The sequence below is a fragment of the Ruditapes philippinarum genome, unplaced genomic scaffold (genome assembly GCF_026571515.1).
Source record: "Ruditapes philippinarum isolate M1 unplaced genomic scaffold, ASM2657151v2 ctg125_1_1_1_1, whole genome shotgun sequence".
Lineage (NCBI taxonomy): Eukaryota > Metazoa > Mollusca > Bivalvia > Venerida > Veneridae > Ruditapes > Ruditapes philippinarum.
In genome coordinates this window covers 335,879-348,386 of record NW_026853776.1, presented here as the reverse complement: position 1 = coordinate 348,386, position 12,508 = coordinate 335,879, and the positions used below count along the sequence as shown (strand labels likewise).

Here is a 12,508-nt window from a genome sequence, read left to right as displayed (position 1 = left end):
TATATATTTTAAAGTTTTTGAAAGAACCCCAAAATTTTGCTTTCCATTTTCTGTTTTTAGAATTTTTTAAAAATTTTTTTTGGGTTTTTCTTTATATTTTTCCCATCATTATCTTAACATAATTATAAAAAAACTTCGTCATTATATACAACTATAAATGAAAATATCAAATTTATAATAACCATGAAAAAACACATAGAATAAAGATATACTGTATCTAGTGTCTAGGCAAAATGTTTAAAATACCATGTTTATATTTAATGTTTGTGTGTTTTAGATAAAATGAGTTATTCGTACGAAGAAGACATATCTGCTGTCGTTATTGACAACGGTTCGGGTATGTGTAAGGCAGGATTTGCCGGCGATGATGCACCAAGGGGCTGTATTCCCAGCTCTGACAGGACGGCCAAGATATGACATTGTTATGGCGGGGATGGGCGGGAAAGATACATATATTGGTGACGAGGCTCAAAGTAAACGAGGTATCCTGTCGCTTAGATATCCCGTGGAACATGGGCATTGTTACAAACTGGGACGATATGGAGAAAATATGGCATCATACATTTTATAATGAGGCTCCGTGTTGCACCAGAAGAACACCCTGTCCTTTTAACAGAAGCTCCGATGAATCCTAAGGCAAACAGAGAAAAAATGACACAGATTATGTTTTGAAACCTTCAATGCTCCAGCCTTTTTACGTTTCCGATACAAGCTGTTCTGTCTCTGTATGCCGCCGGGCGTACAACTGGTGTTGTATTTGACTCCGGGATGGTGTTTCTCATGTTGTTCCGATTTATGAAGGGTATGCATTGCCTCATGCAATTCAGCGGATGGATTTAGCAGGTAGAGATTTGACAAAATATTTGGCACGTATTCTTCATGAGCGTGGATACAACTTTACGAGTTCTTCTGAGATAAGAAATAGTTCGCGACATAAAGGAGAAAATGTGTTTACGCTGCTCTAGAATTTGAAGCAGAGATGGATTCAGCTGCCAGCTCGTCAATCGCTGAAAAAAGTTATGAACTTCCAGACGGACAGGTTATCACTATAGGAAATGAAAGAGATTTCCGATGTGTTTTGAAACATTATTTCAACCTTCCTTCATTGGAATGGAAAACGTCGGTGCTCACGAACTACTTTATAATTCTGTAATGAAATCCGATATAGACATACGAAAAGGACTTGTTTGCAAAATGTTGTATTGTCAGGCTCACTGGCACAACTATGTTTCCTGGCAATCGCAGACAGAATGAAAACATGAGCTCGACAATCTTGTTCCAAGCGCGATGAAGGTGAAGGTCATTGCTCCACCAGAGCGGAAGTACTCTGTCTGGATCGGAGGGATCAATTCTCTCTTCCTTGTCGACATTTGGTCAGATGTGGATTTCAAAACAAGAGTATGATGAATGTGGACCTGGTATCGTGCATAGAAAATTTTTTAATTTTAACAAATTTTTTAAAATTTTTATTCTTCAGGTGCAAAGGTTACAGTTAAAAAAAGGGAGAGGTTCAGCAGCTAATTCGGTGTATTTAACCGAGTTAATAACCCGTTTTTATTTCCGTTTTAAATTGATATGAATATGATAATAATCTCAGCAAAACATTTTTGCCCAATTTTGCTGTTAAACAATTTTAATTTTTCGATAATATAAAATTTATTTAAAATAAATATTTATTTAAGAAAGTTTTTGAAATGAGTGTTGCTGTTTTTACAGGTTTGAAAATTTGTATATTTTGTATTTAATAAAATGGTTTAAATTTTAATGCCAGGTTTCTTATTGTTTTTTCAGATATGAATTGAATTTTTTGTTATTTATTTTTTTCCATTTGTCTTTTTTTATTAAAATAAAGGTATAACTATCTTTTCATCGTCTTTATTGCCCTCCATTTTTGGTGCTACGTGGTAAAAAAAATTACTAATATTTATAGTATAGCTCATGTCTAAAACATCAAAACCATTTTATTCTGTAAATGGTTTAAAAACTCGATCAGCGGACAACTGGTTAAGGCGTACTGGAATTTTTAAGTTCCGTGTCTAAGAACTCCATGCTGGTGTCATGAAGGACATTAAAAGCTTTAACAAATGAACTTTTTGTTCCGGATTAAAATCATAGTTTTTAAATGCCAGAGACATTAACGTAACGTTAGTTATCTGTACCGGGTATACACTTATATCAGAAATTTAAAAGCAAGAAACACTTAAAACGAAAAGAAATGCATCGTCAACTATACTAGTAATATCTTTAATTAAAGAAGTAATTGAGTCTGCTATTGTTTTAATAGAATAGTTTTGAAACCCCGAAGGTTGAATAAAAGTTAGTCATACAAATCTATAAAGAGTGCTGTTATTTACTATATAGTTACATTTGCATAATTAACAATTTTTAAGTTCAAACTATTTTTTTTTTTTTTTTGGAACCAAGATTTAAGACTCGTGACAATATATGTAGCTAAAATTACATTATTATAATTATTGTACAAACACCGATCATTAAATAGAATTACACTTTATAAAATAAGGTAAACCATGAATATTTTGATATTTTACTGGTACAAATATTTCATTTAAAATATCATTCAACTATTATACCGACATTTCCCTCAAATGCTCAAACTGCATAAGTGATCCATAATAATATACGTCATATTCTATCTGTTGGCTTAATGTCTGACCTGAAAAAATAAAGATTAAGTCTCGTAAAGAATGTTCATTAGGATGATTAAAACTATTAGAGCTTATTCTTTGATAGTGTTAACGAAATGTAACTTAAAAAACGTATCTTCTGAAAAGAAAAAGCTCGTCAGATATTCCAAAATGCTAGTAATTAAGATGTATGTCTGTTATGGCAAAAAACTAACAAGAGCATATAATTATTAACATAACAATAGTTACACATATTTCACTTAATAATACGTATTTAGTTTCAAATGCATTTCCAATATCTCGATTTCATGCAAATTTAATGATCGAAGTTTCCGCACAAATTCTTTGCTAAAGCGCACGTTGTTTCAAAATAATTGCGACGATGATTTGGAAGAATTGAATCATGTACAGTTTCTGGCTTAAATGTTAGGGAATATTTTTCTAGTTTGCATATAAATAAAACAATTTTAAAATCAAAAAGAAATAAGAGAGATTAACTTCTTGAAAAATTATCAATAACATCGCCAAATCAGAAAATTGCATCATACCGGACGTAACAATCTTGTGCTGGGCTTTATGAAGACACACAGTTCCCATTGCATCATAATAGATTGTGGTAGTTGTGTTAGTTGGCAAAATACTTATATATCTCTCTGAAAACAATGTTGATTGATAGGTGAGATGTGATGAAGCAATGTCCTTCTCTACCGAAAATTAAATTTTTACCAAAAAAAAAAAGAAAAAAAAGAAGAGACATGTCATTTCTGAAATGGTAGATCTAAAATTGAAAGTTGTTTATGAAACGCAAACAAAGTATAGTCTAATCGACATTATTTAGATATTCCAACGCTTTTATAATTAATGACATTTTTCTTTGCATTTTAAATGTTTATGGAAGAACATGACTTGGCATGACTTATTTGGTTGTAGAACATGTATTCAGTAAAGGGAGGTGAGATAAATTCAATTTTGATTTAATTCAAACTAGTTACTGTCCCTTTGACGTACAGTCATACCGGAAGTAAATTTTATTTTGTTCTACAGTTCTACATCAACAGCTAAACTATATGTTATTTAAATTCTAATTGATTTACAACAACTAAAGGAAATAAATTGTCTGTTTTATTTATCCCAAAATATGATCTATAAAATCCGAATAAAATGAAGCCGATAGATTCTCTTAAAATAAGTTCAAGTTTAGTTTGAAGTCTTCTTTATAGGATTAAAATCATCTAGAAAAAATAAGTGCTATTACCGGTCCTTATGTTAGGCCTGCTGAAGACTTGTCCACTAAGCGCGTTCTGGCCAATCGCTGGGCGACCAGCATCTAGTGAAACTGGAATATAGAAATTGTGTTAACCGTACAGACAATTAAACATAATCTTCATTTTATTATTTTGTTGCGCATATACATGCATACATCATCATTTAAAAGGTAAAAAGTGTAAATGTTCCACTATGCATGTTATTCCTGTAACACATCTTTTAAAAAATTAAAGTTTATCCATGTAACATTTATTCAAGAAAGACGCGCTTTAAAACAATATCGTTGAAAAGAGTTCCACCAGAAATGCAGTCATCAATTCAAAAGAAATGAAAAAGTCAAATGACAGTAAAGTGTGACTTTTCCAAATAAAACAAAGGTTTATTTTTGGAAAAAAAATTTAATGTCAAATTCTCATACTAAATAAAAATAAAATGATATTAAATTTTTAAAACATAATAATAATAAGATTTTTAATTTTAGCTACCAAAGGAAAAAAAAGCACCCCAAAACGGCGGGGCAACCCCAAATGCAAATTTGTTTTAGTATAAAAAAAAATTTTTAAATTAAAAAGAGCCCCATTCTTTAAAACTTGTCCAAAAAATAATTATAAATTAATTACCATTTTAATACTAAGAGACCACCAAGGCGGGGACATTTGTAATCAAAAGAACATTACTATTTCATTTAAAGTTCCTTTTTGAGTTCTTTTTTGGTTCATGCCACGTTACCAAGATTTTGCCACAAGACGACTAAGAAGATATACTCTTATACGGTTAAGGTAAATTTGTTTGTACGTATACTGGTTTTAAACAATAATAAAATCGGTTTATAAATAATAGAAATATTTTCTATGCTCAAAAGGCGTCTGAGAGTCATGAATATTATACAGTTGGCAACAGTATAAAAAACCTTCTGCAGATCAAGAAGCACTTATCCAAGAAGCATTTTGTTTTCATTTAATTGCAAGATGCCTTTAAGTTTAGTTTGAAGTCATATAAATAGAATCTTAACCATTCTAAGTGCATCTTTTCAATGCCAAATATGCTTCTAGGATTCATTAATGAAATACAGTTGTCGACAGTGTAATAAAAACCTTTTGTAGATAATAAAACACTTTTCAAAGAATAAGTTTGTTTTCAGGTAAATGCAAGATGCCTTTAAGTTTAGTTGGACGTCCTATAAATAACACATAATCAAGTAAAAGCACCTTTTCTAGGCCCAATAGGTTTCTGGGGTTATGAATAAAATGTGAAGATGAAGAAAATAAATCTGCAGATCAAGAAGCACTATTCCAAGATTTATTTTGGTTTCATTTAAATGTAAGATGCCTTCTTAAGTTTATCTGGAAGTCATGTAAATAGGATCTTAACCATCTAAATACACATTTTCTATACCCAAAAGGCATATGAGATTCATGAATAGAATACAGTTGTCAACATTGTAAAAAAGGAACAAGCTGTAGATCAAGCAGCAGTATTCTAAGAAGTATTTTGTTTTTTCTGTAAATGCAAGATACCTTTAAGTTTAGTTGGATATCCTATAAAAAGAACCTTAACAATCTAAAAGCACATTTTCTTGACCCAAAAGGCTTCTGGGATTTTCGTTTAGTTGAAAATCCTTTAAATAGAATCTTTACAATCTAAATGCAAATTTTCTAAGCCCAAACGGCCTCTGGGATTTATGAATAAAATACAATTGTCAATAGTGTAAAAACAAGCTGTAGATCAAAAAGCACTATTCTTAGACGTATTTTGTTTTTCATTTTGATGCAAGATGCCTTTAAGTTTAATTGGACGTACTATAAATAGAATCTATATAATAATCCTATAGAAAGAGCACCTTTTCAAGGCTTCTGGGATTTACGTTAAGTTGGAAGTCCTATAAATAGAATCTTCATCATCGAAAAGCACCTTTTATAGGCCCAAAAGTCTTCTAGGATTCATGAATGAAATACAGTTGTCAATAGTGTATAAAAATGCAATTTAAATGCAAGATGCCTTTAAGGTTAGCTGGAAGACTTATATGTACGATCTAAACCATCCAAATGCACCTTTTCTTATGCCAAATACTACTGGGATTCATGAATAAAATCAGTTTGTTCAACAGCGTAAAAAGCATTCATTCTGCGAACATGTAGCACTTTTTTCCAAGAATTCAATTTATTTCCTTTTTTAATGCAATGCCTTTAGGTTTAATTGGAAGTTCTATAATATGGGATAAAACCATCTAAAAGCAAAGTAAGTATCTTCCCTTTTTGCCCTTAATTTTATTTCTTAATTTTCTTTTTCGTTTAGCTGATGTCCCAATAAAAATTGGATATTATTCATCATAAAAGCACTATTTCCTATGTCAAAACGGGCTTTTTTTGATTTAATGAATAAAATACAACTGTCAACAGTGTGTGAAAAATCTTTTTCAGATCAAGTAACACAATTCTAAGTATTATTTTTGTTTTCTATTAAATGCAGGTGCCTTAAAGTATAGTTGGAAATCCTTTATGTAGCATCTACACCATCTAAAAGCACGTTTTCTGAGCAGAATCTTAACCATCTAAATGCGTTTTGTCTATGCTGTGATCTACCTGTCAACAGCTTAAAAATCCTTCTACAGTTTAAGAAGCACTATTCTAAGAAGTATTTTGTCTTTATGTAATAGCAAGATGTTGTTAAATTTAGTTGAAAGTCCTTAAAGTAGGATCTTAACCATCTAACTGCTTCTTTTCTATGCCCAAAAGGCTTTTGCGATTCATGAAAAAATTACAGTTGTCAACATTGTAAAAAACCTTCTGCATATCAAGTAGCATTATTCCAGGTATCATTCTGCTTTAATTTAAATGCAAGAGGCCTTTTAGGTTACTTGGAAGTCCTATAAATAGAATCCTAACCATTAAATGCATTATTAATGAGCCCATAAGGCTTCTGGTATTCATAAAATAAAACACAATTGTCAACAGTGTATAAATACAAGCTGTACATCAAGTAACAAAACTTCCAAGAAGTATTTTGTTTTCCATTTAAATGCAAGATGCATTTACATTTAGTTGGAAGTCCTATAAATAGAATCCTGGCCATCTAAATGCATATTTTTCTATGCCTGTAAGGCTACTTGGAGTCATGCTCAAAATATTCCTGTCAACAGTTTAAAAACCTTTCTACAGTTCAAGAAGCACTATTCCAAGTTATTTTGTGTTTATGTAATTGCAAGATGTCTTCTTTTAAAGTCTAATTTAGTTGAAAGTCCTTAAACTAAGTACGATCTTAACGATCTAAATACATCTTTTCTATGCCCAAAAGGCTTCTGGGGTTTAATGCAAAAATACAGTTGTCAACAGTGTATAAGGCTTTCTGCATATCAAGAAGCACTATTGCAGGAATTCTGAGCTCAAAAGTCATATGGGATTCAAGAATAAAATACAGTTGTCAAAAATTTAAAACAAACTGTAGATCAAGTAGCACTTTTTCAAGAAGTATTTTATTTTCATCTTAATACAAGATGCCTTTACATTCAGTTGGAATTCCTGTATATAGGATCTAAACCATATGCACATTTGTGAGCCAAAAATGCATCTGGGATTCATGGATAAAATACAGATGACGAGAGTGTATAAAAACCAAGCTGCAGATGAGGTAGCACTATTCAAAGAATTATTTTATTTTCATATCAATGCAAAATGCCTTTATATTTAGTTAGAAGTCTTATAAATATAATCTTTATCATCTAAAATCACTCTTTCTATGCCCAAAAGGCTTCTTGGATCCATGAATAAACTGTATTTTTCAGCAGTGTAAGGAAAAACGTCTGCAGAAAAGTAGTACTAATCTAAGAATTATTTTGTTTTCTTTTAAATGCAGGTTCCTTTTTCCCTTTTTTTAAAAACCTTTTTTTCCCCCCTTTTTTTTTTTAATTTTTCTATTTTTGTTTTTAATTATAAAAATTTTCTTTGATTTTTTTAAAATTTTTATTAAAAAAATTTGTGTTTTTTCAAAAATTTTAGATTATTTAAAAGCAAATTTTTTTTTTTAATTTAAAAAAATTTTCTTATTTTTTTTAAAAACTTTAATTTTTAAAAATTTAAAAAAAAACCTTTTGGCCTTTTGTATTTTTAAAAAATTAAAATTTTGTTTGTTTTTCCTAAAAAATATTTTTTGGCCCCAAAAAATTATTTTTTATTTTCCTTTTTTTGGTTAAAAAATTTTAAAATATTTTTTAAATTTTTGCAAGATTTTTGGTTTGGGTTTTTTATTCTTTTCTTTCTATTTTTATTAAAATTTTGGGGTTTTTTTAAAAACTTTGGGGGTTTAAAAAAAATTTTTTTTTGTTTTTTTTTTTTTTTTTTTTTTTATTAAAATTTTTTTTTCCCCCCCTTTTTTCTGGTTTTTTTAAAAAATTTCAAATGTATACTTTTTTTTTTTTTTTCCTTTTTTTTTTTTTTTTTTTTTTTAAAACTTTGGTTACCTTTTTCAAAAATTTTTTCTTTGGGGGTTTTTTTTAAAATATTTCTTTTTTTTTTTTATTTTAGTTGGAAAAAATTTACAAAACAAATTTTTAAAACCAATTTTTTAAAAGGAAATTTCCCCAAGCCAAAAATCAGGGTTTTTCATTTTTTTTAAAATTTTAAAAAAGTTTTTTTAAAACAACTTTATTCGGTGCCCCCAAAAATTTTTTTTAAAAAAGGTTTTTTTTGGTTTTTCATTTTAAAGGCAAAAAAAATGCATTTTTTTTGTATAAATTTTTTCCCCTTACCAAATCCTTTTAAAAGGAAAAAAAAATAACAAAAAATGTTTTCCCCTGAAACAAATTTGGAATCAGAAAGGAATTTGAAAAAAATAAAAAAAAATATTTTTTGGGGGTTTTTTTTTTAAACAAAGATTTTCCTACATTGTTTTAAAGAACCCTTTTTATTAAAAAGGGAAATTTTAAGCAATCCCCCTTTTTGGTTTTAAAAATTAAAAGCGATAGGTTTGGGATCAAAATTTAAAAAAACAAATGTATTCAAAAAATTTTTTAAAAACACTTTGCAATCAAAAAACCATTCATTTCCAAAATAAAAAATTTTCATTTAAAAGGGCCCAAAAATTTTTTTTTGGGTTTTCGGGAAAAAAAACTATAAAAAAAAAAAAATTTTTTTTAAAATCTTTAAAAATTTTCATTAATTTTGGAAAGGGGCTTTTTTCGATTTTTTTGAAAAAAAAACAAAAATTGTTTTCAAAAGGGTACAAAACTTTGTAACATACTAATTGTAAGGCCCCTTGTGGCAAAGGGTTGCTTTTACGGGTTGAGGGATCAGAAATTCAGCCACTGTTTAACCCTGCGTGATTGTAAGAATTACTGGAGTAAGGCATCTCTTAGCTGATGGTTTTGACCCCTGGTGTTGCTTTGTTTTCTTTAAGAATATTAAATTATGTTCAAATCAATGTAAATAATTCTGCATATAACATGAATAATATCAGGAATTATTACCAAAAACCAATAAATGTTTATATAAAAGACAATGCTTTTCTTGTGTTGTTCAATTATTTATTTATCATATATGGAAACAAATGTATACTTATTTCAGACTTACAGAAAAAGAAATGTAGTCGAACATCTTGTGGAAAAACCTCAAACTTTAATGGCATCAAATCCTCAAAATGACGCAAATTTATAAGCTTTAATTCAGCTGTACCAAAAAAGAAAATCATACGTCAATCATTTATTGATTCTTTAAGTCACATAACGCACATAATTAAATATATTATTAAAAGCAATATCCTCGAGCACTAGTCTACTTGACATTGTTAATGTATATACATATAGTTAGTTCTTCGTTGGGAGTGGTTTCTTAAAAGTTCATTAATACCGACTGAAAATCTAAAGACTCGGGTAACATTACAATAAAGCAATCACGCGGCGAAAGATTCAATTTGAAATTATCTTCTTTAACCGCAGAATCGTAATTTTATATGCCTCTTTTCTCAACCTTATTCGCTTTTACTTACAAGTTCAATGAAACGAGAAGTTAAAATTTTAATAAATAAGTAGCGTTTAAATATCTTGAAATTGTAAACATGTGCCAAGGCCTAAAATATTTCACTTTTGACACATTTCAATATATATCCCCCCAAAAGAAACATAATTATAAGATCTACTTTGAATGAAAAACTTTGCATTGATCTGCACTGCTGCACTTACTTCGAAAGTACTGATTTGCGGAATCATTATCTTGCCATCCAAAAGAAGTGAACTAGTTTCTCTTGATCAACGCGTGAGGCCATCATTTCTTGTTTTTCCCCGTCCAAATCTATCGTTGAAAACAAAGAAGATCAAACATTGTCTTTTCGTTACCCGGAAGCATTACTTCATAATTATGTGTCGCGTTCATTTTTATCCAAGAAATATGTATCATGTGTTCGATGTAGATCTGAACAAATAACTTGTGTGCAAAATTTTATATCATTCGTAAAGTACTTTTTTCCAAATTAAAACCGTACTCAAAATGGGTAAGAATCGCATAAAAATCGATTTTTGAATAAATTGTAAGTAAATTTCTTAATCATCATTTGCACATTATTCCGCTTTAAGTTGCCTCAGTTGATAATATATAAGAATATAAAGTTTTATGTGTTTTAGAACTTAGTATAGCTTTTTTAAAAGCTTGTCTTGTCGTGTCCAAACACGTGATCACACAATATTGATTAAATAAACACTTGTAAATAATGGTTATTAAAATACTTAACTTCACTAAAACAAATAATTGTTGAGGTTTGATGTTCTATTACGTGAGTATAATCTCCCTTTTACATTGTAAATTTGACTGTCACATTTGTTATCACGTCTACAAAACGGAGTAAATTTCCTTTTTTTTGAATTAAATCAAACTATTAGTAAAAATGCGAACAGTATAAAATGTCATTTAATTATTCTTCTAAACAAAAACTAATCTTAAAGATAAAACATTACTTGTATTTTTGTAATTCTATTTCAGTTAATGAGTGAATGAAAAGGATCATTTTTCTGAATAAAAATGATTTTATCCATTCTACAAAAATCGCATGTAATTTGTAAATTCCTTTTCAGAAAATAACGCAAAGAAATAATAACTTACAAACAACACATCAATATATGATATATCAGAATTGATTTGCCAAACATATTATCAAAAGAAATACCGTGGTCTCATTGATAAAGACACAAATTATTATTTGTTGTAACTTGACCTGAATAGGAATGTCATTAAAGTAGTGTAATGTTCATAAATCTTTAGATAAATTAAATACCTTAGTACTTTGGCTTATTATATGGGGCACGCTTTATGACGTTTATTGTTTCAAATTTATTTAATAGTTATTGAACGCTTGAGGTCTACTTTTTGTTATATAGCTAATAAACAATGATACGATTAGACTTCGTGTTCATAACGTTCACTCATAAGTTATGGATAAATGTTCGCTATAGCAAAGACATCAGCACAGATTTGTTTAAGTGAGAAGTGTTTTATGTTTAACTTAAATAAGTCCATTTACATTCATACGGAAGGTATTAAAATGCTAAAACCAACGCTTTTAATAAAATAAAATTACAAAATGATAAATAAATAAAAAAAGATAAACAAAGAAACAAATAAATAGATTATTTATGAATTGATAATAATAAATGGAATGGGTAAATAAATATATTCCTAAGTTCTAGCAACCTAAATATGTAAGTGAGTAAATTCAGCGTTTAGTAATATTCAAGAAACAGTAAATGATTTTCTTAACAGAACTTACATGTAACTTAGTGCATCGCCATGTCAATAGATATACAAAAAATAACAACATATCACGTTGTCATGATAATTCAAAATGCATTTTAATAAATAACAAGAAAAGCATTGTTGCAAAGCATCGAAGGGCGTCCAAGCCAGAAATGCAGCAAGTGAAGATGAACTATAGTAGACATCTGGTGACCAGATACTAGTATTCTTATAAACTTTTCAATGGTTAATTGGTTTTTACCAGAATTGTATATCATTTATGAATGGGCAGACGAAAGACATTGTTCATCATGAACTTTGGTAGGCATGCCAGAGATAAGAATATTAATTTTTTCCACAGGAACTTGAAATTCTTAATATTAACGATAATATCAAAAATTAACAGGTCTATAATATCCAAGTTCATGTGGTATTTTCTTTGGCACATACAAAATAGTAGTCAAAATGAACAAAGTCTGTTACTTGATTTATTGGGAGGTCAATCTACTATTTTAATGAATTACTTCAAAAGCCTCGTCTGACCCACCAGTGTGTTTACATTCTTATCAATAAACCCATAACAACTCATGTTAAAATTGCAGACAAAAGTTTCTGTTGTTAAAATGTTAGACCTGCTAATAGTCGCACAAAATTACCACCCAATTGGCGATTCCCATCTGGACGGATATTCCGATATGAACCGCAACACATGACAGCTATTATTAATCTAGATTCATTTTATTCAACTGACTTCGTGCCTCTTTGATGATCCGTTCAGCTTTCAATATGCGTAATTTCATTTCTTTAGAGGATATAGATAAATTTAAAGAGTCATTGAAGCAAATGAGTGGAGGGAATACCATTCGGAGAAGAGAAAAATAA

The 12,508-nt window shown here is 29.3% G+C and overlaps 1 protein-coding gene and 1 pseudogene across 2 annotated transcripts; one reads left to right on the top strand and one right to left on the bottom strand.

The window, feature by feature from the left end:
- Positions 1 to 281: 281 nt before the first annotated feature.
- On the top strand, positions 282 to 1,413 carry LOC132737835 (uncharacterized; annotated as a pseudogene).
- Positions 1,414 to 2,442: 1,029 nt separating this feature from the next.
- LOC132737836 (uncharacterized) lies at positions 2,443 to 10,878 on the bottom strand. Of its 2 annotated transcripts, none has more exons than XR_009626788.1 (4): positions 10,084 to 10,878; positions 3,901 to 3,981; positions 3,194 to 3,298; positions 2,443 to 2,674 (listed from the first exon to the last, which is right to left on the bottom strand). XR_009626788.1 is itself a non-coding variant. In XM_060725191.1 (4 exons), exons 1-4 carry the CDS (start codon positions 9,591 to 9,593, stop codon positions 2,586 to 2,588), a joined length of 393 nt encoding a protein of 130 aa, XP_060581174.1. In that variant the 5' UTR covers positions 9,594 to 9,986; the 3' UTR covers positions 2,443 to 2,585. The 2 variants fall into 2 exon arrangements, 1 of the variants encoding a protein (XP_060581174.1); XM_060725191.1 differs by lacking the exon at positions 10,084 to 10,878 and adding an exon at positions 9,476 to 9,986.
- Positions 10,879 to 12,508: the final 1,630 nt, after the last annotated feature.